The 27,864-nt window shown below is 37.0% G+C and overlaps 1 protein-coding gene across 2 annotated transcripts in view; it reads right to left on the reverse strand.

The window, feature by feature from the left end:
• Positions 1-4,195: 4,195 nt before the first annotated feature.
• The window catches only part of SLC44A5 (solute carrier family 44 member 5), a 386,145-nt gene continuing 362,476 nt past the window's right edge, over positions 4,196-27,864 (reverse strand). Inside the window, exons 17-22 of one of the 2 annotated variants that reach the window (XM_055140401.1) lie at positions 21,590-21,693; positions 18,143-18,216; positions 16,346-16,416; positions 16,141-16,229; positions 14,044-14,128; positions 4,196-9,303 (exon numbers count right to left, since the gene is read on the reverse strand). In XM_055140401.1, the coding sequence (XP_054996376.1) occupies positions 9,191-9,303; positions 14,044-14,128; positions 16,141-16,229; positions 16,346-16,416; positions 18,143-18,216; positions 21,590-21,693 (536 nt within the window). In that variant the 3' untranslated portion in view covers positions 4,196-9,190. The remainder of the gene's footprint in view (positions 9,304-14,043; positions 14,129-16,140; positions 16,230-16,345; positions 16,417-18,142; positions 18,217-21,589; positions 21,694-27,864) is intronic. The other variant, XM_055140402.1, reaches the window with a different exon arrangement.

Below are 27,864 nucleotides of genomic sequence, written 5' to 3' on the forward strand. Positions count from 1 at the left end.
GAACAAGTGAAGAGTGAAGGACAAAGAGGCTCCTGCCAGGGCTGGAGCAATAGCACAGCAGGTAGGTGTTTGCTTTGACCAGGGGTCCATTCCCAGCATCTCATATGGCCCCCCAAGCACCGCCAGGAGTAATTCCCGAGTGTAAAGCCAGGAGTAACCCCTGTGCAATGCCGGGTGTGACCCAAAAGCAAAAAAAAAAAAAAAAAAAAAAAAGGGCTCCTGCTAATTTGCCAACTTTGAAAAGATAGTTGGAGGTCAACTATCTTTAAGTTGAGCAAGTATAAGTCAAAAGAATTGACGCGATGAAATCCTCTTGGTTACTTAGAAAACAGGTTTTGTCGGCAGTGACTCAAGAATTCAAGCTCTGTCCCCAGCACGGCTGCCCTGAGCGACACTGCCATTGCCAGGCATGGAACCCCTCTAGCTGAGTGGTGTTGGGTAGCCACTGGGGGCCCTTCCTTTACTCCCTTCCCCCACCACTGCTTGGAAGACCCCAAACCTAAAAGGCAAGGAAAAAAATTCAAGCTTTGTTACAGAAATGTCACATTTGGGATTTGGAGTGGTGCTGTAGGGAGTCTATCAGCCACCGACATTCTGTAAATATAGATGCTGTCTGGATGTGGGGCTGAAGGAGGGCGGGCATCCCTGCTGCTGTGATGCTCTTCAGCAGCTTCTCAGAGAGGCTCAGGTAAGCTATGCAATGGCTAAAGAATATCATCAACGACCCAAAGTCCTCAGAGAAGCAAATACCTTCATTCTTAGCTCTCATGGATAGTGTATTGTATTTCAGAATCCCAGTAAAGGGCTGGAGACACAGCGCTGGCACCTCCTGACACCCTCTTGGCAGCACCAAGAGAATCCGGGTTAACTTCAACTTTTAAGTACAAAGCTGTTCAACACCTTGTGTGTGATTTCAGAGTAACACGGTGACTGGTCTGGTTCTAAAGCCTATCCTAAAAGCCACTGTGTTCCCTAGTTGGGCTCATTTGCCTTTCTGAGCCTTCCAGAACACATACTCCCAACCTACACCCCAGAGACATATCCAGCCACTCCGCAGAGTCTTCATTTTTGTCCTTTCTTTTCCTCTCCCATCTCCAATTGCCTTCCAATACCTTACCTCATAGTGAGGTATAATAAAATTAGGCTTTTGAATGGGAGTGAAGGAAGTGAGAAAAATACCCCAAAAGGGAATCTATCTTACAATTGAGAAAACTAGAGCAGCTCATCCTGATAGCAAAGCTACTGGTGACATGCGAAACTAGAAAATCAAGCAGATATTTTTATCCCTTAATTGTGTATCGTGTTGAAAAAAAAAAAAAGATATTTTTTGGCTCTAAAGTATTTGGCTACCTTTTGTTCCAGTTGAATATTCTTCTTTTTTTAGTTTGGGCTAAATGCAGTTATGTGATTAGTTTTATTTTGCAATAAAACATATTTTTAATACTATCAGAAGACTGAAAATATTTTTTATTTGTTGAATAAATAGTTTGTAATTTGCTGTAGAGATTCTTCCATCAGTAAATTTAGGAATGGTATTCAGAAAGGATCCCACTTTCTGTAACATTACTCTTTTGGATCTCATTAGATCATTAAAGATTTTTATATTTCCTTATTAATTATCCTTGATCTCTCCTTGAACACTCATCTCACCTCCAGTTTCTGCTTTCCATGTGCAGCTACAGTGTATACATACTGTCACTGTAACTGTCAGTTTGTTGCTCATCGATTTGTTCGAGCGGGCACCAGTAATGTCTCTCATTGTGAGACTTATTTGTTACTGTTTTTGGCACATCCTATATGCCACGGGTAGCTTGCCAGGCTCTGCCGTGCAGGCGCGCAGGTGCGATACTCTTGGTAGCTTGCTGGGCTCTCCCAGAGGGGCGGAGGAATCGAACAAGGTCGACCTCGTGAAAGGCGAACGCCCTACCGCTATTGCTATTGCTACAACAGTAAAAATTCATTTGACTAGAAGAATGTACAATCTAAGACTAATATCGCAGTAAATCAAATCTAAGTTCATTTATTCATATGCAAAATGAAAATACCTTTTTGTTTGATACATTTCTCCAGGCCTTGTTAGCACAGTATTCTCTTGAAGAGAAGGTCAGAATAATGAAGACACCTATCTTTTGGGGCCAGTAATTCAAAGTAATTAAAACACAATTGGACTGTTTACTTTCTTAAATTATCTATATTCACATACTAGACATTAAAAAAAACCTGAAAAAAAAGTAAAGGAGTCAGAAAATAAATTAAAAAACTAGTGATGTCAAATAATAAAATTGAATTGATAACTTTGAATGTATGTAATTTTTTTCAGAAAAGAAACCATAAGGAAAGATATAACAAAAGAAAGGATGGAAGAAGGAAGGGGGGAAAAAAAGATAGTTTTTGACTCTAAATTGTTTGGCTACCTTTCATTCCAAGCAACTGGAGAGTCATACGTGGAAGACAGGTGGTTCAGTTTGGCCTGATAAATTTTAAGAGGGTGAATGACTGAAACATTATCCTGAGAGCTAAGTCTTGCATAAAGTGGGGCTCAGTTCTCATAAATTAATTCACGTTTGTTTTATTGCAGGTTGGCTTTTTCTAGTTGATAGATTCACTCAGGGCCAGAAGTAATTCAGTCTGGTTCTGGAAACAAGTCTTTAAAACCCAATTTTGACTCAAAAAACCCAATTTTGACTCAAAATCTCAAAAATGATATATGAAAAGTGAATTTGAAGAAGTTATTCTTGATATATTAAGATACTTTTTTTCATTCGTGATTGTATAATTTTAACTATGCAACTATATTTGAACATTTACAAACAACTAAGGATAGTATTTGCAAGAGAATGGAAAAAAAGTAAAGATACCATTTTCTATATCATGGATTCCAATAATGATTTTAGTTCAATAATACTACCATATATTATGACAAAGACTAATTTGTAGTGCACATTCCCAGTCCAGACAAGATAATACTAGAGATAATTACTCTGCCTGGTTGGAATTTAAAAGCAATTTCCTGAGGCACCACTTGTAAAAGTGAAAGAACATACACTGGAATGAGTACTGGTCAGCTATAGATTAAAGAAAAATACAAAATTGTTGCATGAAGCTTGCTTGCAATGTTAATTTAACAATAACTGCATTAGGAACCCATAGATATTAAACAGAGTGAGCTTACTACGCAAATTTAAGGATGCTTTTTAAACATTCTGGTACATAAAAAAATAATCACAATCCAATTTTAAATAAATTATAACTGTTAAAATAGAGCTCTATCATCTAAAAGGAGAAGATATTAAGACCTAAAGCAGATCTTAATTTTTTTCTGGAAGCCAAAAATTAGTGTTATGAACAAAAGGACCATTACCTAGTGAAACAACTATTTCATTAGATTTAGAACACTTAACAATAAAATCTGGGAACATTGCTTTATGTTTTCATTGAAAGGAATCAAATGCATTTTAAAGAAAAAGTTTATTTTAAAGATTTAACAGTTCTATATAGGTAAAAATAATTTACAAATTTGTTAAGGGATAAAACAATGGAAGAAAAATTTTAAGTTTACGTTAGGTGAAGTTGTTTTATCTTGGAAAACTATTTATTAATCAGTGTTCACAGTTTTTAAACTTATCCCTGTCTTTAAAAAGATGAAACTTGCAGAGAGATGGTTCATAGGGCTGGAACACATGATCAGGAGCCCTGGGATCTTTGGTACCACAAACCCCCCACTCAGGACCCCTGTCCTCAACAAGAGTGTCCCCCGGAGCACAGAGCTAGGAGTAGCACCCCAGCACTGCAGATGTGGCTTGAAAATGAAACAAAATTAATAAAATGATAAAAAAAAAACTGGTTTCTCATGAGAGTTGACAAAGGCAAATGAGGAACTGAGCAAAATTTTGATAAAGACCAGCTAATAAATTCATGCCATTGTTTGGGCTTCACAAAATTTATCTCTTATCCATTTAGTTTTGACTTACTTTGCATAAGTCCTCAGTTTGAGTTATTTCTGCAGTCAGTGCATAGCGAGAGGAAAAAAATAAAACGCTTTAAAGATATATCTAGCTGTTAAAAAAAAAACGAGATATTTGGTTCAAAGGATATCCTCTCATGATTTGCTTGGCTTCAAAATCAAATGCTTTCCTCTTTTTCTATCTTTTTTTAAAAAAAATGTTATTGAACTAACATTGTGTTCTTACGCACCATTATAAATCAACATTTGTATAATTACATTTAGTTCCCCAGTTAAAGAAATAAAATGGCAGTTTTTCTTATTGAAATTTTTATTAGGAGAAAAAAACCATATCAATTTAAAACAATGGGTAACAACAAATCTCATTAAATATTAAACATTTTCGTTACCAAAGATATTTAGATAATATGTTTCTAAGATTTCTGCACAGCAGAAAAGCACACTGATGATAGGGTTCTGGGTCAGTGCTCATATGAGGTTGTTTTTGGCATAAAGTCACATTTAAACAAATGTGATAATAGATAAACTGATAGTAACTTATCACTCTCCAAAGCTTTAATAAACTATCATTAACTGATATTCTCTTGGGGTGAATGCTTTATGATCATTCTGTAATACAGAGTAACAAATTGAATTCATTTTCTTTTAAAGTTAATAGTACTAGTAAAATTAGTTAAAGTTGAACTAGAAATTGTGTTCCTGTTCATATTGACGCAATAGAAAATCATGTTGTAAGTAAAATGACTATTTCATATCAAAAGTTAGAAAATGAAATAATATAACACAGAATCACTTGACGATAATCATTTCAAATGGAGCTACTGAGTACATGACATCTATGGGCAACCTTTTAAGGGATAAAGTTTCCCTTTTGGATTTGTGGAAGCTCTCCTTTCCAACTGTATAAAACACTGAGAAATGTAGCTCTATTTTTTTCAAAGATCTACTATAGAAAAGTTTTTTTAACTTGTTGCACTTAGTAAAAACACAAACCCAACAAGTGTTTTTTCAGGCTTTTTTTTTTCTTGCGTGTAGTACACATTCACAAATGTCCACTAGGCGCAAGGGAAATTGTTTATGCTAAAAAGCATACTTCTATCTAGTGAGGATGTCAAAGTACTAAAATGGCAAAAAGTTTCAAACCAGTGAGCTGAGAGGAAAACAAAAGCAAGAAGACTTGTTTTAATTACTAAACATTGCAGGTTTTTTTTTCTTTTTGTTTTGTTTTTAAACAGTGTTTGTAAACTTGCCCACAAAAGCTGGGTAACATTAAACAGCCAGTAAGGCACTTTGTCAGAGAGGACGAAGTAGTAAAGGCTGGATGATTGGCAATTTGTTTAATAGGAAACATTCTATACTTGAAGAAAGTAAAATCTGCTCTGGGGGGGTCCTTTTACTGATTTATTGTCAAGCAGTGGGAAAACTTAAAAAATTTTCTATTTCACTTTGTTTACCATTGTTCCCTGCAGAAGTCTTTCAGTTGTGATTTTAAAAATATAGTAGGAGCTATCAATTTTAATAACGCATCCTTTTTCCATCGAATTCTTAAAAGAATACTGACATACTCACTAGTATTTTCAAAACATCCAAGCCCACTCTATTTAAAAATGAACTACGAAACAAAAGATCTTAGTATAAAAATGTTCCATGTTATTAACAATTCCCTTGCGACTTCTGATGGCTTCACAAAATACAATATAAGCTTTGGTATAAAACATGCAAATAAAAGCCAACAAGGTCATGAATACAGTGTTTCAAACATAGAGCACTTATGAAAGGAATGTAGCACAGACCAGCAGATGAGGAAAGGTAACACCGCTGCAGGATGACGAGAGTTTGCAATTCTACTGCTTCTTATTTTGTTCACTTCCCTCCTTCAAAATCTTCATCAGACTCTGATTCGTGTAATAGGGTCTTTCAGCAGTACCATCATTTTTTTCTAAATCTTCCACTAGGAGGAAGAACGGCACAAAGTAAATATCAAAGCAAGATTGTAAGAGAAGTAATATCGCCATCTGCTGCATACTTGCTTTACAGCACTTTCAAGTGTTTTGATACACTTTGTTTTAAAACTGTGGCATCAACATTATTGTAAAGATAAATGATGAGAAAACAATTAGCCCTTGTTATTATGTCAATCACATGATCTCATCCAGTGAATCTGGTCAGATTTCTGCAATACTACATGTCTCTTAGCTGCCTGATCGGGGAAATAACTCTGACCTTTCTGTGGAAAGCAAGCAATTATGAAAACCACGCTACTCCAGAAGATTTATCAGCAATTTCTAAATTCATCTTCTATGTTATAGTTAAACCATGGTTCAATGTTTCCTAATAGATTAACACTTATAGAAAGAATATTTATATACAGAACTTTTAACTGTATTATGGGTTAGGCAAAATTTTCTACTCAAAAAATATTTTCCATTAGGAGCCGGAGCAATAGCACAGCGGGTAGGGCGTTTGCCTTGCATGCGGCCGACCCGGGTTCGATTCCCGGCATCCCATATGGTCCCCCAAGCACGCCAGGAGTAATTCCTGAGTGCAAAGCCAGGAGTAACCCCTGAGCATCGCTGGGTGTGAACCCCAAAAAATATTTTCCATTAATTATTGATTGTGAAATATAGAAAGAAATATATTACAAAAATTAGCAGTTTTTGAGAAAAAAGTTTAGAAGCTATTTTCTAAAAGCAATTAAATGTATAATTGTGAAAACATTTCTCAAAACTTGCAGTCTATGGATTTTTAGTATATAGATTACAGTCTAGTTAACTCATATTACACATAAAACTTACATATATATCGATATTATTGTTATACATGTTCAATTATTAAAAAATATTGAACCAGTTGAATTTCTTTTCCTGGGATTCTGTACCTAAATATTATACCCTTCAATATATTACCAAGTTTAGAATGTTCCTCCATAAAGTTCAATGGTCTAGAGAGTTTTTCTGGTTAAATCAGCAGACATACTAAACCTTTAACATACTGAACATGAGCCCCATATAACAGCAAGAACTTGAGATATATAAGAAGTTATCATAATTATAAATAATCTTTATATCCAAATTTATTTCCTTTATCTTTCACAATTTTATTATTCTTAGAAATGCCAAGAATCAACAGAGAAAATAAGGAACTAGCTTTTCATCTGTCAATTTATATTCTTGGAGTGATTTTTCAACTTTCATCAATATAAAAATCAGCTAGGAAAAGTTATAATAATTCACAAATTTTCCCTAGCAAACAGAATATCTGAAGAGCTGGACAGAGGTGAAAATGGTGAGTATAGGTACCTATATTTATAACAAGTTCTCAGAGTGTGATCCTGACACAATAAAAATTTGAATAGTTTTATTTTCTCATTATGAATTCTTTTAGTTCTCCCAAATGCAATTTATTTCTTATAATTTTGAACACTTAGGATAGAGGTAATTGTTTAACTACAGGTTTGTGGTAACTCCTATATTATTAAATAATATAATAATTATAACCATCTAGAAGCCAAATTATTACCCTTCTCTGAAATATTCTCCAGAGAGAATGAGCGTGAAGGTCCCTTGCCAAGTGGTGAAGTCAAGTGATGTTTTCATTATTTAAGTCTCGGAATGTAAACCGAGGACAAGAAGATGGCTGTTATGAAAGGCAGTATTTAAAAAAATCTCCCCTATTCATTGACTTCTTGCTATTAAACTGATGTAAATCCATCTAAAATCTAGATTTTCACATTTCAGGATGACAAAATAAGTATTGATATAAATATTTTCCACAAACTCACATTTCAGACCTTTCTGGGATCCATGGATCATTTCAGATCAAAAGTTTAGATCAACAAGTTCCTTTCTGTCAGTCCATACACAATCCTTACCCATAAGCTCAATATAAAATCCAAAAGGGTATAAGTTGAGTGATCCTTAGAAAATACACTTTTACATTTAGCCCTATAATATGCATCTCCACACTCTGATTCGGGGTTTGTGCTGCCATGCAGAAGACTTAAGTCACGGTTGCAGAAAGCAGCTCTTTGCTCAGACCAGCACAGTGGATGGGGTTGAGCAATAACTGTCCCCTTCTACCCTTGAGGGAGGATTTCCTACCTTAAAGAATTGTCCTCCTCTTCCCAGGAACCCATACAGGTACCAGATAAGGTTACTATGAAGGGGTTAATAGTCTATTTCCTTAGGGTAAAACCTTAAGTGTTTTACTAATCCTTTTCTCTTTCCTCATTGAAAGTTGAGGAAATTGAACCTTTTCCAGAATAAAGTCATGCAATCTATTTAGTCTAGAAAAACAGGTATGCTTATGGAAAGATACCATCAGTGTTCTCAAACAAATCCTTACTGACCTTCTTCTAAATGGTAGGATAGGAAAATAGGAATTTATTTTAATTTGGGTCAGAGACAAAGGCATGAGTTTTGTGGCCGGTTCAGGTGGTTTTTTTTTTTTAAAGTAATGTTGATTTTATTGTATCTTTTTTTTGTACCCTCCCTCCCCCACCCCCGAGTATTTTCACCGTGGTCAGAGGTTTGTATTATTGAAATTGACATTGCAGAACTCAGATTCAACTTCACAATAAATATATCTTCAGTAAAACAAAATGGGTTCTGAAGGTTCAAGGTTTTACCTAGTAATGCTCTCAAAGCAACCTATATATAGCTCTATATGTGTTACAGACTTGAGTAACTTACTGAAATATACTTCATAGGGTACCATTAATAAAAGTTTATCACAGTTTAGGGAGTTTTCCATTAGCTTGAACAATATCAATATAATCATAGCACCATTATTTACAAATTTAGTACCATATGCTGGTAAACTATCGATTATTTTTATGATTAACTAATTCTACATTTGTTGTGTTTTAAAAAAAAATTCCTGAATATCCTTTGCAATATACATCTATATAAAGTAAGTCTATCAAAGTGCTGTAATGGGAAACAGCATGCCAAGTTATAAAAGTTATTAAAACACTTTTGGCTATAGACTTTATAAAATGTGCTGACATATACATCTCACTCTTCATCTGGACAATTGTATATAAAGTATCCAAGTTCACGGAGGCTACAACTGTCAGCAAATGTCTGGCACCTCAGATAATGCCAGGTTTGCCCTGCTTTGAAATAACCAGAGAAATTTCACATTAATAAAAAAGATCACTTTCAAATGACAGAATGCCTAATTGTACAACTTCACTTAAAATGAGTGGCACTGATTGGTGCTTTTCTACTTTTTCTGCTTCTGGGGAACTAGTTGCTTCTTGTTCAGAATTCCATGCAGGATAGGGGTAATGAAGTAGGGTTTTTCTGTAGATCCATCATTTTTTTCCAGATCTTCACCTGTATATGCAGCCAGCAGCCCAAGCAGGCAAAAGCAGCAAGTAGCAGCGTAATAATTACATGTAATTTTTATAAATTGGAAGGTTGAACAGGGAAAAATCAGAGAAAACAGTGTTAGAAAGTCAAATATGAGACAAATTAGTGCAATTAAGTTGCTGATGCTGGACAAAATAAAAATTTCAACTTTGGTCATGAAGAGCTGAAATTTCCTAAATCCCACCCACTCTCAGGAGTTTATTTTCTTAGTTTAAAATGAATACAATGTCACACGTCCTTTAAAAAAAAACAAACCTTATCTTTAATTTCTACAGTTCTTTTTTTCAGAAGTTAAATTACCACGTGCTCTGAATTGAAACTGGATACAAATATAATTAATCCTGTATTAAATGCAGAATAATCTTTGAATTTTGGTGTTTAAAGTTGGTTTTAATGGCAGTTCACACCTTAGTGTTACAGAAGAATAAACTGAAGCCTGAGATAGAAAAATGATTATCCTGAAGTCAAAAAGCTTTTGGGCAATCAGACTGAGAGGTTGGTGAGTCAGCCTCTTGAAACCTAGTTTAGTTCTTGTCTTACTGAAATATGTAGTGTCTACTCCCAAATCTTTTCCATCAAAATAACATTATACTTGAAGGCTAATGCCATATTTTCTGACTTCTCTAATACATGAATTTACATTCCCTCTTTGTGTAGGCTAATAATATGAGGTTTCACTTAGTACACACTTGATGGATGGTTGGAAGTAAACACCATAATGGTGATAAGAAGCAAGGAGAACTTTGAAGTTTTCTGCAGACACACAGAATTCAAAGTAGCAATGTCTACCAAGAAATAAAGAAATGAAATGTAATCCTGTGCTTCATTAAAATATAATTAAATATCATTTGTAGCCCTTATTTCTTATAGCATACATAAAGTATATGACATATTATACAAAACCATATAGGATAATCATAGATTCATGGACTAATTCTAAACTATTTTTCACCAGATTCTTGAGCCTAGTTGGATCTACCTGTTCAGTAAATTTTTACACTAGCCCTCCAAGTAACCTTCACATACAAAATGAAAAGCAAAGAGGAGAACATGATAAACACAGATCATATTCATTCTTTCTTCTATAACCATATTTATATATTATATATCACATGTCTATCTCATCATTGTCCTTGAAATTTTGATAGGAAGTCTGATATTGATTATATTAATAACCATGTACCACAATTATTTTTTCTTAGATTATGACCAGAATTACCAGTATCTTTCTTTTTTTTTTTTTTGCTTTTTGGGTAACACCTGATGATGCACAGGGGACACTCCTGGCTCTGCACTCAGGAATTACCCCTGGCGGTGCTCAGAGGACTATAGGGGATGCTGGGAATCAAACCCTGATGAGCCATGTGCAAGGCAAACGCCCTACCTGCTGTGCTATCGCTCCAGCTCCCAGAATTCTCAGAATCTTCTAATGTTCAAAAGATGCAAAGCCAGGGAAGGAGCTCAATAGTCTGAACACAGGCTTTGTACACAGAAAGCCCTGATTTGATCCCTGGCACTGTGTAGTGCTCTGAGCACTACTTGGAGCCCCTCCTGAGGCTGATTGGAGAATAGCCCGTTGGCACCACTGCATGTGGTCCAAAGGATGCCATGTATCTATAAGTGCAGCATTTGCCAATGATCTTCTAGCATAGCCAAGATAATTGGCATAAATATACAAATGGTATAGATCTGGCATAGCCAAGATAATAGATACAAAAAGGTGTGTGTATATTTATGTGTGTGTACAAACAGAATGTGTTTTTGATGATCATTTGTGAAGAAGGTTTTCCAAAGTAAGGTGCTTTCTTTAATAACATCTGGAGAAGGAAGATAAGGATAAGAGAGTATTTTATTTATTCCTCTAAATTTGGGGGGGGTGTAGGACCACACCCAGTGGTGCTTAGGGGAGTTCCTGTTGGTGCTCAGGGTCCATACGCAATGTCAGAGATTGAACTTGGACCTTTGGATGCGAAGAGTGCACTTCTTGGTTACTGCTTATTACCAAAAATAAATGTCTCTGAAAGGAAACTATTACTGTACAACACACAATGCATTGCAGTGGTTTTCAGCCACCTATCCACACAGGTCCCAGTGAGCAGGTATAAGAGGTTGAAAACCACTGATATATTGAATAAAGTGGAAATTACCTCTCATTTTCAATAACTTAACAGTTGATAATAGCTGATAAATGTAACAGTGTAAAACATGTTTAAAATCCGCTGTCAGATTTCAAATTAAAATGATTTGTCAAAACTTCTGAAGACTAGAATCTAGTAGATTTATGTTTCTGAAATATATTTTAAGAAACAATTTTAGTTATAGAAGTGGGGGACATCAACCCTGAAATTGCTGCCAGGGTTAGCATTTGAGACTTTGGACATTAGCCAGGTCTGTTTTTTAGTTACTATCTCACCCCCACGCTCCTTATTCCCTCCTATATCTGACCAGACCTTGTTCATGGGCATTTTATCAGTGCATTTTTCTAACAAATCATTGTGGCACTAAGAAAAGATCAAACCTTCCAGTTGTATTTACAGTTAAAGGAAGAACTAACTGGTGCATTGAAGTCTCATGATTTGTCTATTTAATAAAAGTTGATATTAAAATGTTGGTATCAAAAAACAAAACAAGGAAAGCATTTTCTAGAAGGGTTTTCTCTAAGTATAGATCCTACAGTTATTTCTTCTTTTGACACCAACATGTAGTTGGTGCAGTGGGTTTGGCTTAAAAATAAGACAGTTTTCTGAGTCATTTCACTTAACATGATACTTTCCATGTTGATCTACTTTAACAGGCATGATACTTTCCATGTTGATCTACTTGAACATGATTGCACTCATCTGTGGAATATAAAGTAACAGAATGGGAGACTAACACCCAAGAGTAGTAGAGATAAGGACCAGAAGGTCTGCCTCACGGCTTGGAAACCGGCCTCAAATGCTGGGGGAAAAGGCAGCTCAGATAGAGAAGGGAACAGCAAGTAAAGGATGTTGGGAGGACCCACTCGGGCTGAAAGATGCGTGCCAAAAGTAGACCATAGACCGAACATGATGGCTGCTCAATACCTCTATTGTAAACCATAACACCCAAAAGGAGAGAGGGAGCAAATGGAATGCCCCACCACAGAGGTGGGGCGGGGTGGTGGGGATGGGGTGGGGGTGGTGGGAGGGATGCTGGGACCATTGGTGGTGGAAAATGGGATTGGTGGAGCGATGGGTACTTGATCATTGTGTGACTGAAATGCAAGCATGGAAGTTTGTAACTGTACCTCATGGTGATTCACTAATAATTCACTAATTTACTAATAATATTTATTGGTAAATAATAGTAAATTATTTACTAATAAACAACAGTAAACTATTTAATAATAAATAATAGCAATAATAATCCACTAATGACAATAAAAAAGAAACATAATAATAGTAAAATAAAAAAAGATTGTTTTGTTGTTTTGTTGTTGTTGTTGTTGTTGTTGTTGTTGTTTTTGAGCCACATGCAGTGGTGCTCAAAAATTACTCCTAGCTCTGGGGACTGGAGTGATAGCATAGTGGGTAGGGCATTTGCCCTGCATTCTGTCGATCCGGGTTCAATTCCCAGCTTCCCATATGGTAATTGTGGGAATTACCGAGTAATTCCTGAGTGCATAAACCAGGAGTAACTCCTGTGCATCGCCAGGTGTGACCCAAAAAGCCAAAAAAAAAAATTACTCCTAGCTCTGCTCTTGTGAATCATTCCTAGTAGGCTCAAGGGACCATATGGGGCACTGGGATAAAGCCAGGACAGCCACCTGCAAGGCAAGTGTCCTACCCACTGTACTATCATTCCAGCCCCAAATAAGGCAGTTTCATATAAGTTTGTACAAGAATCACTTAGAAATTCCCTGTCATCAAATATTTTCTCTGCTTTTCTTAAAGCAGGAAGCTCCAAGAAACAATCTCTTAGGAGGTATAGCTGTCAGGTAAGTTCTGTTATTTCATCTGTTGACCCGGCTTCCCCTAGGTTGAATGCAGTGTAGATCAAGCTCCTGTTGAGGAGCAGGTTCTTAGGACTTTTAAGATTAGGTACTGAAAGAAAACACAACTGTTCTATGTATGTGACTTGCATATGCTACATAGAGGCACCATGTCTAAGCTAGTGAAGATAATACCAAAGATATGATTTAATCAAAGTATCAGAATTATCCAGCCATTTCCTAAACATTGTCCCCTGTGGGTTCTAGCTTTTGTCCCCACCAACGGATTGCCTAGTGTGTGTTGGCCTGAGGTGTCTTTGAAACCATTAGAATGGTTTAGCAGACTTCAAAAAAGCCCAACTCAAAGAGTTCCAAAACCTAGTTTCAAAACTCAGTTTTGTCTTTAGGTCTGCCAAAAACAAAAACAAAAAGCAAACAAACAAACAAAAAACCCATAATAGAAGTTAATTATTTTCCTACATTTGAAAACATACAGAAATGAAGAGTAATTTCACGTTAACAGCATGCCATGAAACCTGAGGTGCACTTCAGCAGCTGACTTTCCTGTACTTTGTCAAGCTCTCTCCTCTGAGTTGTTAATTATAAAGAGCATCAACTAAGCAATATCTCTTTCTAAAGAAGCACCAATTTTTGCTTTTGCAGCCAAGCAAGTTAAAAAATATCTAAAGATGTGGAGCTATACCTTTTCAGTTCTCTACCAAAGAAGAAAAATGCACATACTGACAACTTACAGAAGCAGATGAAAATTGTTTCAATACACATTATATAGACACTGAAGAATCCATGTGCAATTAGGTAAGATCCGATAACAGTTGTCTGTAAATGAGAAAAGGAGAGAATGAAGAAGTCATTAACTTGTCCATAATAATAATAATGCAACTTTAAATAAAAGTCATGATTAAAAAGCTCTGAGGTATTGTGTTATAAAAATTTCAATATAGAGATTTAAAAAATCAATAAAAATCATTTTAAGAGCTTTGAACTTAGATTTATTATTTTTTTTATTTATCAATGCATTTTTTTTGTTTTTTTTAAATTTTTTTAATTAATTTATTTATTTTTAATTCGTGAATCACCCTGAGGGCACATTTACAGATTTATACACTTTTGTGCTTATGCTTCCCTCATACAAAGTTCGGGAACCCATCCCTTCACCAGTGCCCATTCTCCACCATCAGTAAACCCAGCATCCCTCCCACCCTCCCCGATCCCATCTCCCCCCACCCCACCCTGCCACTGTGGCAGGGCATTCCCTTCTGTTCTCTCTCTCTAATTAGCTGTTGTGGTTTGCAATAAAGGTGTTGAGTGGCCATTGTGCTCAGTCTCTAGCCCTCATTCAGCCCGCAACTCCCTTCCCCCATATGGCCTTCGACTACATTATAGTTGGTGATCCCTTCTCTGAGTTGCCCTTTCCCGAGAATGTGAGGCCAGCCTCCAAGCCATGGAGTCAACCTCCTGGTACTTATTTCTACAATTCTTGGGTGTTAGTCTCCCACTCTGTTATTCTATATACCCTAGATGAGTGCAATCTTTCTATGTCTGTCTCTCTCTTTCTGACTCATTTCACTCAGCATGAAACTTTTCATGCCCATCCACTTAACTACAAAATTCGTGACCTCCTTTTTTCTGACAGCTGCATAGTATTCCATTGTATAGATGTACCAAAGTTTCCTCAGCCAGTCATCCTGAACTTAGATTTAAATAAAATACCAGCTACCTGCCAATTTTTCTTACTGATATGCCCAATACATACAAAATATGCCAGATTGAGGATTCTGCAGACAGAGAGTAAATCCAAAGAGTTAAGTGCACACATAGATGCCTAAGTTTGAATCCATTTCAGGCTCTCACTTAAATTATTTAACCTCTCTGGGCCTCCAATATATATAATTTTTGGTGTGGGTGGAGAGATCTGCATAATAATAAGACTTCTGACATTGGATTAAGTGAACTCATATGCAGTAATAAATACTTCGGGACTCTAACCAGATCCTCCCGGATGCGACATCTATCCCTGCATTGCTGGGAATGTATTCTGCTGATAACTCAGCTTCTTTCCTCAGTAGGAACTGGAACTATCCTACTCACAGGGAACTATCCCTGATCTGGGGCAACTCCTGGCCAAAAGCTGCCTTGGACATCATACAAATGCTGAATCCTTTTGCCAGTACTTCCAGCAACTATGTCTGAGGCTTGAGCTGTGATTACCACTTGTGTAAGCCTCTTTCTCTTCCTGGGAATACCTTCCTCTAGGTTTTCCTTACCAATGTACGTCACAAGAATTCTGTAGCACTGTAGCACTATCATTCCGTTGTTCATCAATTTTCTCGAGTGGGAACCTCCTAATAAACCTTCTACACACAATCCTCCATCTCCACTTATTTCCAAAGGAATGATGGGGCTTGTTACATAAAGGCTGTTATCATGATTTCTCTCAATCCTTGCTTTTAATTTAGTCATCCCTGTTAACTCACAGTCAATATTATCCAAATGTTATAGATTGAGTTATGTGGCCACAAAATGTATATGTTGAAACAGTAACCCCAAACTGATTATATTTGAGGTGGGACCTTTGGAAAGTAATCAGGGAATAATGGTGTTCTTATATATTTTTTAAAAATGGAGTGATATCTTTCTTTACCATATAAGAAAACAAGGCTGCATTCTGCAAACCAAAAAGAGCCCTTGCCAGGAATTAAATCTATGAGCACCTTGATCTCTTACTTCTTAGGCTTCAGAACTGAGAAATTAATGCCTATATTTAAAGTTGCCTTTCTCTGGCATTTTTTGTTAAGGCAATACAAACTGACTAAGATCACAGCTCTTACCATTAAAGGTACCCAGTAGTAATTTAGAGATGTTGGTCCTTCTATAATCACTGAGAGTTTTTGTGTGAAGAGTAAGAAGGCGAGAACACCTATTTTGAAAAGATAAAACATATATATTATGCATTGTTACATGATTATAGCTTTTTGTAGTTTTTATAAAGTACCTTTTAAACTTTTTAAAATCATTTTTATTATTATTACTTACCTACACACCCAGTAACTAGAAGTTTCCCCAGAAGTAATATAAAGTCTGTGATCTGATCCATAACTGCAACTCTAAATAAAGAAAAACAACTATAATTTTATGTTCGTGGTACCTTTATAGCTTAGTTTGAAGAATAAGTAATCTCTTTTTCTTTTTAATTAAAAAATGTGGGGTCACATCTGGCTGTGCTTGGGGCTTACTCCTGGCTCTGGGCTCAGGATCATTCCTGGCAGGTTTGAGGCAGCATATGGGGTACTAGGGATCAAATCTGCGTCAACCATGTGCAAGTCAAGAACTATACCTATTTTACTGCCATTCCAGCTTTTTTCTTTATTTTTAAAATATTTTTTTGTTTTACACACCATGGTATATAGTACTGTCAATGGTAGGGTTTCTTGCATGAGTATTCCAACATGATACCCCCTACCAGACCTTCACCATTAGCTTCTGGGCTCCCTCTCAAACTTCTTCCCTGTCCTGACAACCCCACCATCTCCCTACCATGGTAATCTCAGTTCTGTAGATCAGTTTATAGATTCTATTGCTTTTGGCTATTTGTTTGGAAATAGTTATTTATGAGCTCATTTTGATGTGTCTTAACTGAAATTTTATTTGGCATTTAATAAACACAAGAAATGAGAGCAGGACCAAGGTATGACTTATTTTTAATGAAATAAACAGAAGATGGCATTGCAGGCTTGTTAGACACTATAAAGTTGTGTTAGAATTTCTTTTTTGAGGTTTAATAGACACCCAAATCCTGAGGATGTTTCATTTGTTTGCTTGATTTTGTACTTATGATTTTTTCTGTTTAGGATTTATCATTACTGGAAAGGTAGGCAATCTAAAAATTATTATAAAATTTGTGTTGGAAATTTCTTAATGATAAAAAGTAATAAATGCCATTGGGCATAAAAGCATAGGTAGATGATGGAAAATATTTTCTTAAAACATGATAAATTAATATTGTGACAGTGATAATGGCATATATAAAGAGTCTAGAAGCAACCAGTATTGGAAGGGATGTGATAAGGAAGGAACCTTCATTTACTGTTGGTGAGAATATTCTCTAATTCAACCTGTATAGAAAGTAGTATGGAGATTTCTCAAACAAGTAAAATTGGAGTTCCCATATGATCCAGTATTCCATTTTATGACACCTAACCCCACAAATTCAAAAATGATAATTTTAAAGGATATACGCACACTTATGTTTATTGTAGTGCTTAATGCAATAGCCAGGATATAGAAACAAACCAAATGGATAAAGAAGTTGTGGTACATATACACAATGAAATACTATATAGTGATTAATAATTAAATCATGCAATGTGCTGATAAATGGAAGGAATGAGAGGGTATCATGAGGAGTTAAGTCAGTCAGAAGGAAGGGATAGTAGCAGTATGATCTCTCTCATGTGTGGGGCATGGTGATACACAATAAAGATGTAACAACTAAAGACAATAAAACTGGAGATTTTGTCTACAGAACTGACTTTATCTGGGCAGGGCCTTGGAGTGGATGGAAGAGGGACATTGGTGAAGGAAACTGGTACTCTGGTAGTAGGTATGGTGTGGGAAAAATGTATGTATGAAACTATCAATAGTGTGCTAAATCACTGTAGCTCATGAAGATGGAGGGAATTTAATGGTATGAGCAAAGATTTAAATATTTCAAATCAAAATATAATATATATCATGTCTCATCTGTCCAATAAAACTTTGAATAATAGCATGTGATATATAATGTTCAAGGTTCAGCCAATTATCTACTGTAATGTGCAACTGATTACTTACTTTACAGCATTTCTCATTAATAGATTGAAAGCATCTCTTGCTGACGTGCAGAAGTTTTGGCCATATATTGCAATCTAGAGAAATAATGGAATTATTCTGGAGTCAGTAACATACCTATATAAGACCAGAAGACAATCAATACAATGATAAGAAAAGAAAATTAATGTTCTGCCACCCATACAGTTAAATCTTAGCATTTGGGTTTGAGAGGTCTAGAAACTTTGACTCCACTTTGACTCTAGGTCTTTGACTCCACAAAACTCTTATGGTCACAGGAGCTGAAGACATTGTATAGCAAGTAGGGCACTTGCCTCACATGTAGCCAACCTGGATTTGCTCCTTGGCACCCCATGTGATTTCCTCACCTTCATCAGGATTAATAGCTGAGCACAGAGACAGGAGTAAGTCCTGAGAACTGTTGGATATGCCCCCAAACAAAAAAAAAAACCTTCAAAACAACAAAAATCTCTCATGGTCATTGACATATAAGGTGTGAGTCACATGGTATATGTCCTTGGACTTAGGGAGAATTGGTTATACAACTTCAAAGGGAGGTAGACCTTTCTCTAAATCCCAGAACATGACATCTGTCTCTGAAGTCTGTTCATTAGAATTTGCTGCTGAAAGTGTTGGATGTTGTATTGTTCACATTAAAAAACATTCTTAGGGGGCTGGAGAGATAGCACAGCGGGTAGGGCGTTTGCCTTGCACGCGGCCGACCCGGGTTCAAATCCCAGCATCCCATATGGTCCCCTGAGCATGGCCAGGGGTAATTCCTGAGTGCAGAGCCAGGAGTAACCCCTGTGCATCGCCAGGTGTGACCCAAAAAGCAAATAAAAAAAAAATTTAAAAAAAAACATTCTTAGAAAACTCAATGTATTTTAATATACTGGGCCATGTGATTAAAGACTTTTTTCTGGGGCTGGAGCGATAGCACAGCGGGTAGGGCATTTGCCTTGCACGCGGCCGACCCGGGTTCGAATCCCAGCATCCCATATGGTCCCCTGAGCACCGCCAGGGGCAATTCCTGAGTGCATGAGCCAGGAATGACCCCTGTGCATTGCCGGGTGTGATCCAAAAAGCAAAAACAAAAAAAAAACAAAAAAACCCAAAAAAAAACAAAAAAAAAGTAAAGACTTTTTTCTTCCACATTCCCTTCACCATTAGGAAGGAAAAAAAAAAAGGTCTATACTCCAGAGTCTTGCCTAAGGAGTTGAACCTGATCAGTCTCATTAAGCCTCTGAATTCAAATGCCATTTGCAGGAGCAAGGGCAAAGAAACCAGTGCCACTTAATTTGCTGCACATGGTTTTCTATATCTTGAGTTTTATTTTTGATATTTTTGTGGGGAGCCTCCCTGGCAGTGCTGAAGGGACTCTGAGGCCCCCTCCAGTGATTCTGGAGGCCACCAAGATTGTAGCTGGTTTTGCTTGGTGTTGGCAGTGAATGCATTGCCAGGGATCTAATTCAGGATCCTCTGAGCAGCACCAGTAGTACTCCCTGAGCGCCCACTGGGTATTACCTCAAAATTATTCACGACAGATATAGATACTTGGAATAGGATAGTGAAAACAAAGCTGCCCTACTTGTATTTATAGTTTAGTATGATAATGCCAGCAAGTAAGAAACACTGAATTATCTAGCTGGGAGCCAGACATGTAGGATGGTAGAAGGATGCTCGCCTTCCATGGGTGAGGCTCTGGGTTCCATCCACAACACTGGGGGAAAATGTTTGCATCTGTAAATAAGGACTATTGGATTAGAGAACAGATATGATTGGGAATTTTGGGGAAGGCAGTGGCTTGCAATTTTAAATGGACTAGGGGAACCTTGTTGAGGTAACATTCTATCAAGTTTGGAAGGAAACGAAGTAGTTAGCCATTTGCGTTTTAATCTATGTGATTTTTTTGGGGGGGCATACCCACTGTATTCAGAGTTTATACCAGGCTCTGCACTCAGGAGTCACTCCTGATGGGGGTGGAGAACCCACATGGGCATCAAGAGAGATTGATCCTTGGTCTGCTGTATGCAAGGCAAGCACCTTCCCTTGCTGTGCTATCTTGCATTTATCTAGATTTATTTATCATATGCCCTCACTTGTGATGTATAATGAGGTTTAAATGGAGTCATCTTTTGCTGATTTTTATGTGGGTATTGATAATAACCTGGAAGAGTGTGGCAAGCTCCCCGTGGCATATTCAATATGCCAAATACAATAACAATCACTATACCTGTACCACTGTCAACCCCTTGTTTATCTATTTGCTCGAGCAGGCACCACTTGTCCTAGACCTGAGGTATTAGCAGCTTCTCTTTACTCGTCCTTCCCAACAGTGCTTCATTGGAGGCTCTTTCAGAGTCAGGGGAATGAGACTCATCATTGTTACTGTTTTTGGCATATCGAATACGCCACAGGGAGCCTGCCAGGATCTGCTGTGTGGACAGGATACTCTGTAGCTTGCCGGGTTCTCCAAGGCTATAAGGCAAATCTGGCCACGCGCTTCCGGGAGCTTTGTTTTATAGTCTCTGGATCCTGGCTGTTGATGGGATTACATCAGTAACAGTAACAATAACAGGTCTCATTCCCCTGACCCTGAAAAGAGCTTCTAATCATTGGAAAAACCTAGTAAGGAGAGGCTACTAAAATCTCAGGGCTGGGACAAATGGAGACATTACTGGTGCCCGCTCGAGTAAATCGAAGAACAACAGGATGACAGTTATACAGTGATGTGATTAAAAGGCTCTGTGTAATATTTTCACTGGAGGTAAACTGTTGAGTAATTTGAATCATAATTCTTTTTGTTTTTTAATTTTTTAAATTTATTTTTTAAAAATTATTTATTTATTTTTAATAATGTAGGAATCACTGCTATTTATTCAGCCATTGTGAATCACAATTCTTGACCCTATCCATGGTGGTAATAAACAATTGTCTTAAGCTTGTAGTTAAAATTTAGAATACTTTTAGTCTTAGATATCCTATTTGAAAAATCCCCTTAGAAGTGCTAATGTTGCAATAAGACACAAGTAACATATTTAGTTAGACATTGTCAATTTCCACATTTCAACATAATATTCAATTAATAAGGCATTGTATGGATAAATCCCAGAACTAAAATAGTATTTCCTTATCAGAGTGAAACATAGGCTAAGTAAGCTTTCTTTGTGCCAAATTAGGGCAAGACACACACAAAAATAACCTAATATAGCACATTTTCAAATTTATATGTTACATGAATTTTACTTCTCCAAAAATATTGAGACTAATAATTAAGCTAAGATACTATCAGCAAAAAGCAAAGCCCTCAATACTATATCGGATGCACAAGTTCTTATAACACTGTAGTGACAAATTTAACTGCATGATATCAAAGTGTTCTAGAGATAGAAATATAGACATAGTATTTGGGTTTGCAAACACTTAATAGATAACAATTAATCTACTTACCATAATATAGGCATTTCTGTTCAAAAGCATTACCACTTTTTCGAAACACCAGAAACAGCATTTCAGACAGCATTGTAGGAATTTAGCAACTTTGTTCTCAGAATCTATGAGAAGAAGATGCTTAAATCTTTAATGATTTACAAATCAAAAGTAATTAAAAAATGTTAATGGGCTTTACACTTTATAATTGCAGTAAAATATATGTAAAGTACCATTTTTACCCATATTAAGTGTTTACTAACATTAAATATATTCACAATGTTGTGCAGTCATACCTTTTAGTTCCAGATTTTTTTTTTCATTTTAAGCAGCATATTTGTACCTACTAAAACAAACCTATTCTCCTCTTTTTCCAGTTCCCGACACTGTAAATTATAAACTCTTTCTATGAGTTTGCCTCATATTATACTTAACCTTGTTAGTCTTGGTCTTGTTTATTTAACTTAGCAAAAAAATTTAAAGTTTCATCATTTTGTTTGTTTTTAGAGCTAAATAACATTACATTATGTACATGTATCACATTGTTTATCCCTGTATCTATTAATGGAAATTTGAGTTGCTTCTCCTTTTTGATATTTGAATAATACTGTCATGAGTTTGGTATGCAAGTATTTTAGTTTTTGTTTTCAATTATTTTTAATATATATTTAGAAATGATATTGTTGTATCATGTGGCAATAAATATACATACATATATATATATATATATATATATATGTATTGCTTTTTGGGTCACATCCGGCAATGCAACTTCTGGCTCTGCACTAAGGGATTTCTCCTGGTGGTGCTCAGGGGACCATATAGAATGCTGGGAATCAAACCTGGGTCGGCTGCGTGCAAGGCAAACGCCCTACCCGCTATGCTATTGCTCCAGCTCCCAGCCTATATATTTTTTTAACATTTTGAGTACTGAACATACTGTTTTCTAAAATGGCTACACAATATTTTATATTCCTATTACAATATCCACGCACTACACTTTGGAAAACAAAAAAGCAGTTCTTAACAAGCATACATACATACACTCAACTATGAGCACCTTCCCACCCAACCCTCTATCCCATCAACCAGAGTTAGGGAAATGGGCACAGGTAAAATTACCCATACTCCACACATCATCAGGTCTACTATACCTGTGGGGCAAGTGCATGAGAAGCCTTATGGTACCTTCAGACTTCCTGAGATCCCAAAATTGCTGCTGTGCCTCTGACTGGTCCCCAACTACTTGGGACCAAATTTCCTGAGAAACTAAACAGCCAAAAGTTAGGTATGTGGGAGTCATGCCCACCAGCCACCTCTGGCTCAGCCATACAAGCTCATTTTTGGCCTTGCTTCAGAGACCCATAAATAAATCTCTAAGGAGAACGAAAGCGGCAGTAAATCTCAGCCTGTGCAAGGTTGAAGAGACAGGGGTGAACCAGAAGGTGGGGTGGGGCAACCCAAGCAAAGCCCCTGGCAGTACCTTGCTCCCACCATCCAAACTGCCTCCATGATCCCGGCCTGACTCCCCCGTCTCAGGATGAATCTCGCCAAGATATAATCTGCTGAAAATTTGCGGGTTTTGTGACTGAAATCTTTGGGCTTTCTAGGGGTCAGGAAGGTTACCTTCCCCACTTCCCTGTATTTCCAGAAGCCTTGGCAGTAATGTCCACATCCCAAAGCTGCCACTCAGTTTAAAGCTACTCCAGCCTTACTGTCCCAATAAAATGATTGAAAGCCCTAAACAAACACGATGACCTCTTTGTATTTGTATTGCAAATCATAATGCACAAAAATCGAGGGAGGTTGGGGGTGAGGGGTGGCGCGTTGTTGGATGGTGGGAAGGAAATGGGGTACATTGGTGATGGGAGATATACACTGATAGAGAGATGGGTGTTGGATCGTTGTATGACTGAACAGCTTTGCGAAGGCCTATCTCACAGATATTCAGTAAATTTTTTTAAAAAAAGTAATATGGACTGGAACGATAACACAGCAGATAGGGCGTTTGACTTGCACGCAGCCAGCCCAGGTTCAATTCCTCTGTCCCTTCCAGAGAGCCCGGCAAGCTACCGAGAGTATCCCGCCTGCATTGCAGAGCCTGGCAAGCTACCTGTGGCGTATTCAGTATGCCAAAAACAGTAACAAGTCTCACAACGGAGACATTGCTGGTGCCCACTTGAGCAAATATATGAACAACGGGATGACAGTGCTACAGTGCTACAATGTGGAGTTCATGACTGTTTCAGTCACCTTAATCAGTGGCTGAATAAATAGCAGTAGCCTACATTTAAAAAAAGATACCCATATTCCAATCTTTTCCTGGAAGAAAATGACTGCATACTTTATAAACTCCTCCCTGAAGGGTTGACTTCAGATTTGTATACACTTAGGGACTTGCTGCAGATCTTCCATGGAGCCAAGGAGAAGCACCATACATATCTGTGACCTCCTTCCTCTAACTCCACTTAGAAGACTCAGATACCAACTTCTCTCTAGAAGGAAATGGTATCCATGTCTGGCACTCCAACTCTTGGCAGCTTCTGTTTGAGGGAGGTTCCCCACTTCACTTGGCTCTGATAGCCCATAGAATACATATTCACAAGTCCCATAGATCGTAGAAAACAAAGAAGCAGTTTGCAAGTAGTTCAGCAGTGTCCCCTTTCCTCACTATGCTTGTATAGCCTGGCTCTGGTAGAAGGCACCAGTCAAAATATTAACCACCTTTCAGTTTCTCCATGAAAGGATTCAAACTGCAAACCTTACTAGGCGCTACCTAAAAGTTTGAATTCTAAGCAGGTTGCACTGTGGGGATACTGACAAATCTCGGTGCATTTTTTTTTTTTTGCTTTTTGGGTCACACCCGGCGATGCACAGGGGTTACTCCTGGTTCTACACTCAGGAATATTACTCCTGGCTGTGCTCAGGGAACCAGATGGGATGCTGGGATTCGAACCCGGGTCGGCCGTGTGCAAGGCAAATGCCCTACCCGCTGTGCTATCGCTACAGCCCCATCGGTGCATTCTTAACTACTGTGAACCATGTGAACCAGTAAGAATGACTATTGTGGCTAACAAAGGTTTGAGAGCCCCAGAAGTTTGGATTGGAATTACTAACAAAGATTTTCTCCTACATAAGAACAGTCAGTCAAAATTAGAAGAGATGACTGTTTTAGCTAATGCATGGAAATAAGTATAGAGAATAAGGGGTGGGGGAGGGAATTACAAAGAGAAACAAAAGAGCAACCAAAAATCTTCAGAAATGGACGTAATTGTTTAACCTGATAGACTTCAAAATGGTGTTATAAAGATACTCTCACTAAGCAGGGAAACAAGGCATGACCAGAGCAAGAACTTCAAGAAAGAAAAACTATCAGACATCATTCAGGGAGCTGAAGAATACAAATAAAGGGGCTGGAACAATAGCACAGTGGGTAGGGCGTTTGCCTTGTACTCCGCCAACTTGGATTTGATTCCCAGCATCCCATATGGTCCCTTGAGCACCACCAGGAGTAACTCCTGAGTGCAGAGCAAAGGAGTAACCCCTGAGGACCACTGGGTGTAACCCAAAAAGAAAAAAAATAATACAAATAAATGAAAAGTTCAACAGAAATGGTGAACTGCAGACTAGAGCAAGAGGAAGAGAAGATTAACATTCAAAGTCAGGGCAGAGCAATTCTTTCAATTGGAACAAAAAGAAGAAGGGAAAAAAGTGAAATTAGCTTAAAGAACCGATGGGAGATCATCAAGCAGATTAACACATACATTAAAGAGGAACTAAGATGAGAAATGAGACAGAGATAAAGGGAAAGAAAGTTTATACCCTAATAATGGGGAAACACATCCATATCTAGAAAGTTAAAAAAATACCAAAAATAGATTAAATTTAAGAGAACCACAGTGAGGCAAATAAAAATTAAAAAATAAATAGAAACCAAATTGAATCAGGAGTATCTATATATTTTTATAAGACAAAATAACATGAAGCCAAAATAAAAAGGTGTGACAAGACACAGCAGCCATAATTTAATAATGAAAGGGTCAATTAATCAAGGGTTTATAAATGTATATTCTCAACAATGGAGTATATAAATATGAAGCAAATATAAATAGATCTAATGAGAAATGAAAAGCAATATAATAGTAGAAAATTTTAATACACTATTTAAATTTTAATTGTTTGTTTGGGGACTCTATCTGGCAATGCTCCAAGGTTATTACTGGCTCTGTACTCAGAAATTACTCCTGGTGGTGCTTGGAGGACTATATGGGAAATCGGGGATCAAAACCAGTTGGTGGCATGCAAGACAAAAAGCCCTTGCTGCTGTACTATCACTCTGGCCTCAGTCTATAGCCCATTTAATATACTGGATCATCCAGACAGAAAATCATTGAGAAAACATTGGCTTTAAACAATAATGTTAAGTCAGATGGTCATACAGATATTTATAGTCTATTAAATGAATCACTGTAAGATATCTGTATTTGACATTTTTAAGTGCTCATGAATCACACTTTTTGATCACATGTGGGCCAAAAAACAAGTCTCAATAAATTTTGCTTTTTGGGTCACACCCAGCGATGCACAGGGGTTACTCCTGGTTCATGCACTCAGGAATTACTCCAGGCAGTGCTCAGGGAACCATATGGGATTTTGGGAATTGAACCTGGGTCGGCTGCATGCAAGGCAAAAGCCCTACCCACTGTGCTATCACTCCAGCCCCAAGTCTCAATAAACTTAATGAGAATTAATATAAGCATCTTTTTTGACAATTCAATGAAAAAAAGTCAAATATAAGAAAAACCTGAAAAATAGTCTACATGTGGAGATTAAATACTTTGTGTTCAACCCCAGTTCAATCCTCAGAACCAAGTATGATACCCAAGCCAAGTCAGGAGTGATCCTTGAGCACAGAGCTAGGGGTAAACCCTGAGCAAAGCACAAAAACATAACAAACAAAACCAAAAGGGAAAATGGAGTTGAAGATTATTAATCATCAGAGAAATGAACAATATACATATACATATATATACAAAATAAAAGCAACAGTATGACACTATCTTTCACATGTTAGGATTTCTACAATCAAAAATAAACCAAACCAAAACAAAAATACTAGAGATGACAAGTGTTGGTGAGGATATAAAGAAAAGGGAGCTCTCATGCAGTGCTGTGCGCATGACCCACTTATGCATTGCCAAGGGAAATGAAACCATTATCTCAGAGATAGCTGCCTTCCCATGTTTCTTTGAAATATTGTTTATAACATAAAAGCCATTATATAGTGAAGAAATAAAGAAAATGTGTTGAAAATACATAAAAGAATATTATTAAGTCTTTAAAATGGAGTAAATATGGCTTTTACAACAGCAAAAGTTGTCTTAGGAGGCACAATTAAATGAAATAATTGATATGGGCAAAAACATATGGCATTACTTGCAGGCACCAATTAAAATTAAAAATGAGCTAATGGAAACAGTGTGAAATGTTAGTTTACATAGGCAAAGGGGTGGGAGAAATAGAGAGAGGCTAGAAAAAAATGTATAGGCTTTTTTTTTTTCAATAAGATGAGCAAGGTATTAAGGTCTAATAGAGGAACAGAGCAGCAGAACAATTGGCAGGGCATTGGCCTTGTATGTGACTGACACAGGTGTTTGGAGGACTATATGAGATGCCAAGGATCAAATCCATGTTGGTGGCATGAAAGACAAAAAGCCCTACCTGCTGCTATTTAAATGCTGCCTGCCAGGTTTGATACCTGGTACTACATGTGGTCCCCAGAATTATACCAAGGGTGATCCTGAAGTGCAGAGCTAGGAATGGGCTCTGAGCACTTTTGGGTTTAGACCCCCCCAAACAAAAAATGAAGAGATATTGTATACCTCAAATTTTCCAAGATATAACTTATGTAGTCTCCTCAAAAAAAAAATAAAAGAAACAAAGAAAGAAAAATTAGTATGTGAGGTGATCCTCCTTTCAAATTATAGGTGTATGAAGTCAACAAGTTGCATGGTAAATACATTAATAATGTTATTTATCAGTTATATCTCAAAGTTGAAAATATTACATAATCACAAATATTCCTTGACCCTGTTTGAGTTACAGAAATTCTTGATTTTCTGTTTGAGTTATGGAAATTCTTCATATATTTCAAGTATGAGAACTTGTGTGGCATATAATTCGCAAATATTTTCTCCCATTTTGTGGGGTGTCTTTCTCTCTTGATAGTATTCTTGGATTAATATTTATTTTGATGAACACTAATTTACTATTTTTTCTTTTGTTGGCTATACTTA

The sequence above is a fragment of the Sorex araneus genome, chromosome 5 (assembly GCF_027595985.1).
Source record: "Sorex araneus isolate mSorAra2 chromosome 5, mSorAra2.pri, whole genome shotgun sequence".
Lineage (NCBI taxonomy): Eukaryota > Metazoa > Chordata > Mammalia > Eulipotyphla > Soricidae > Sorex > Sorex araneus.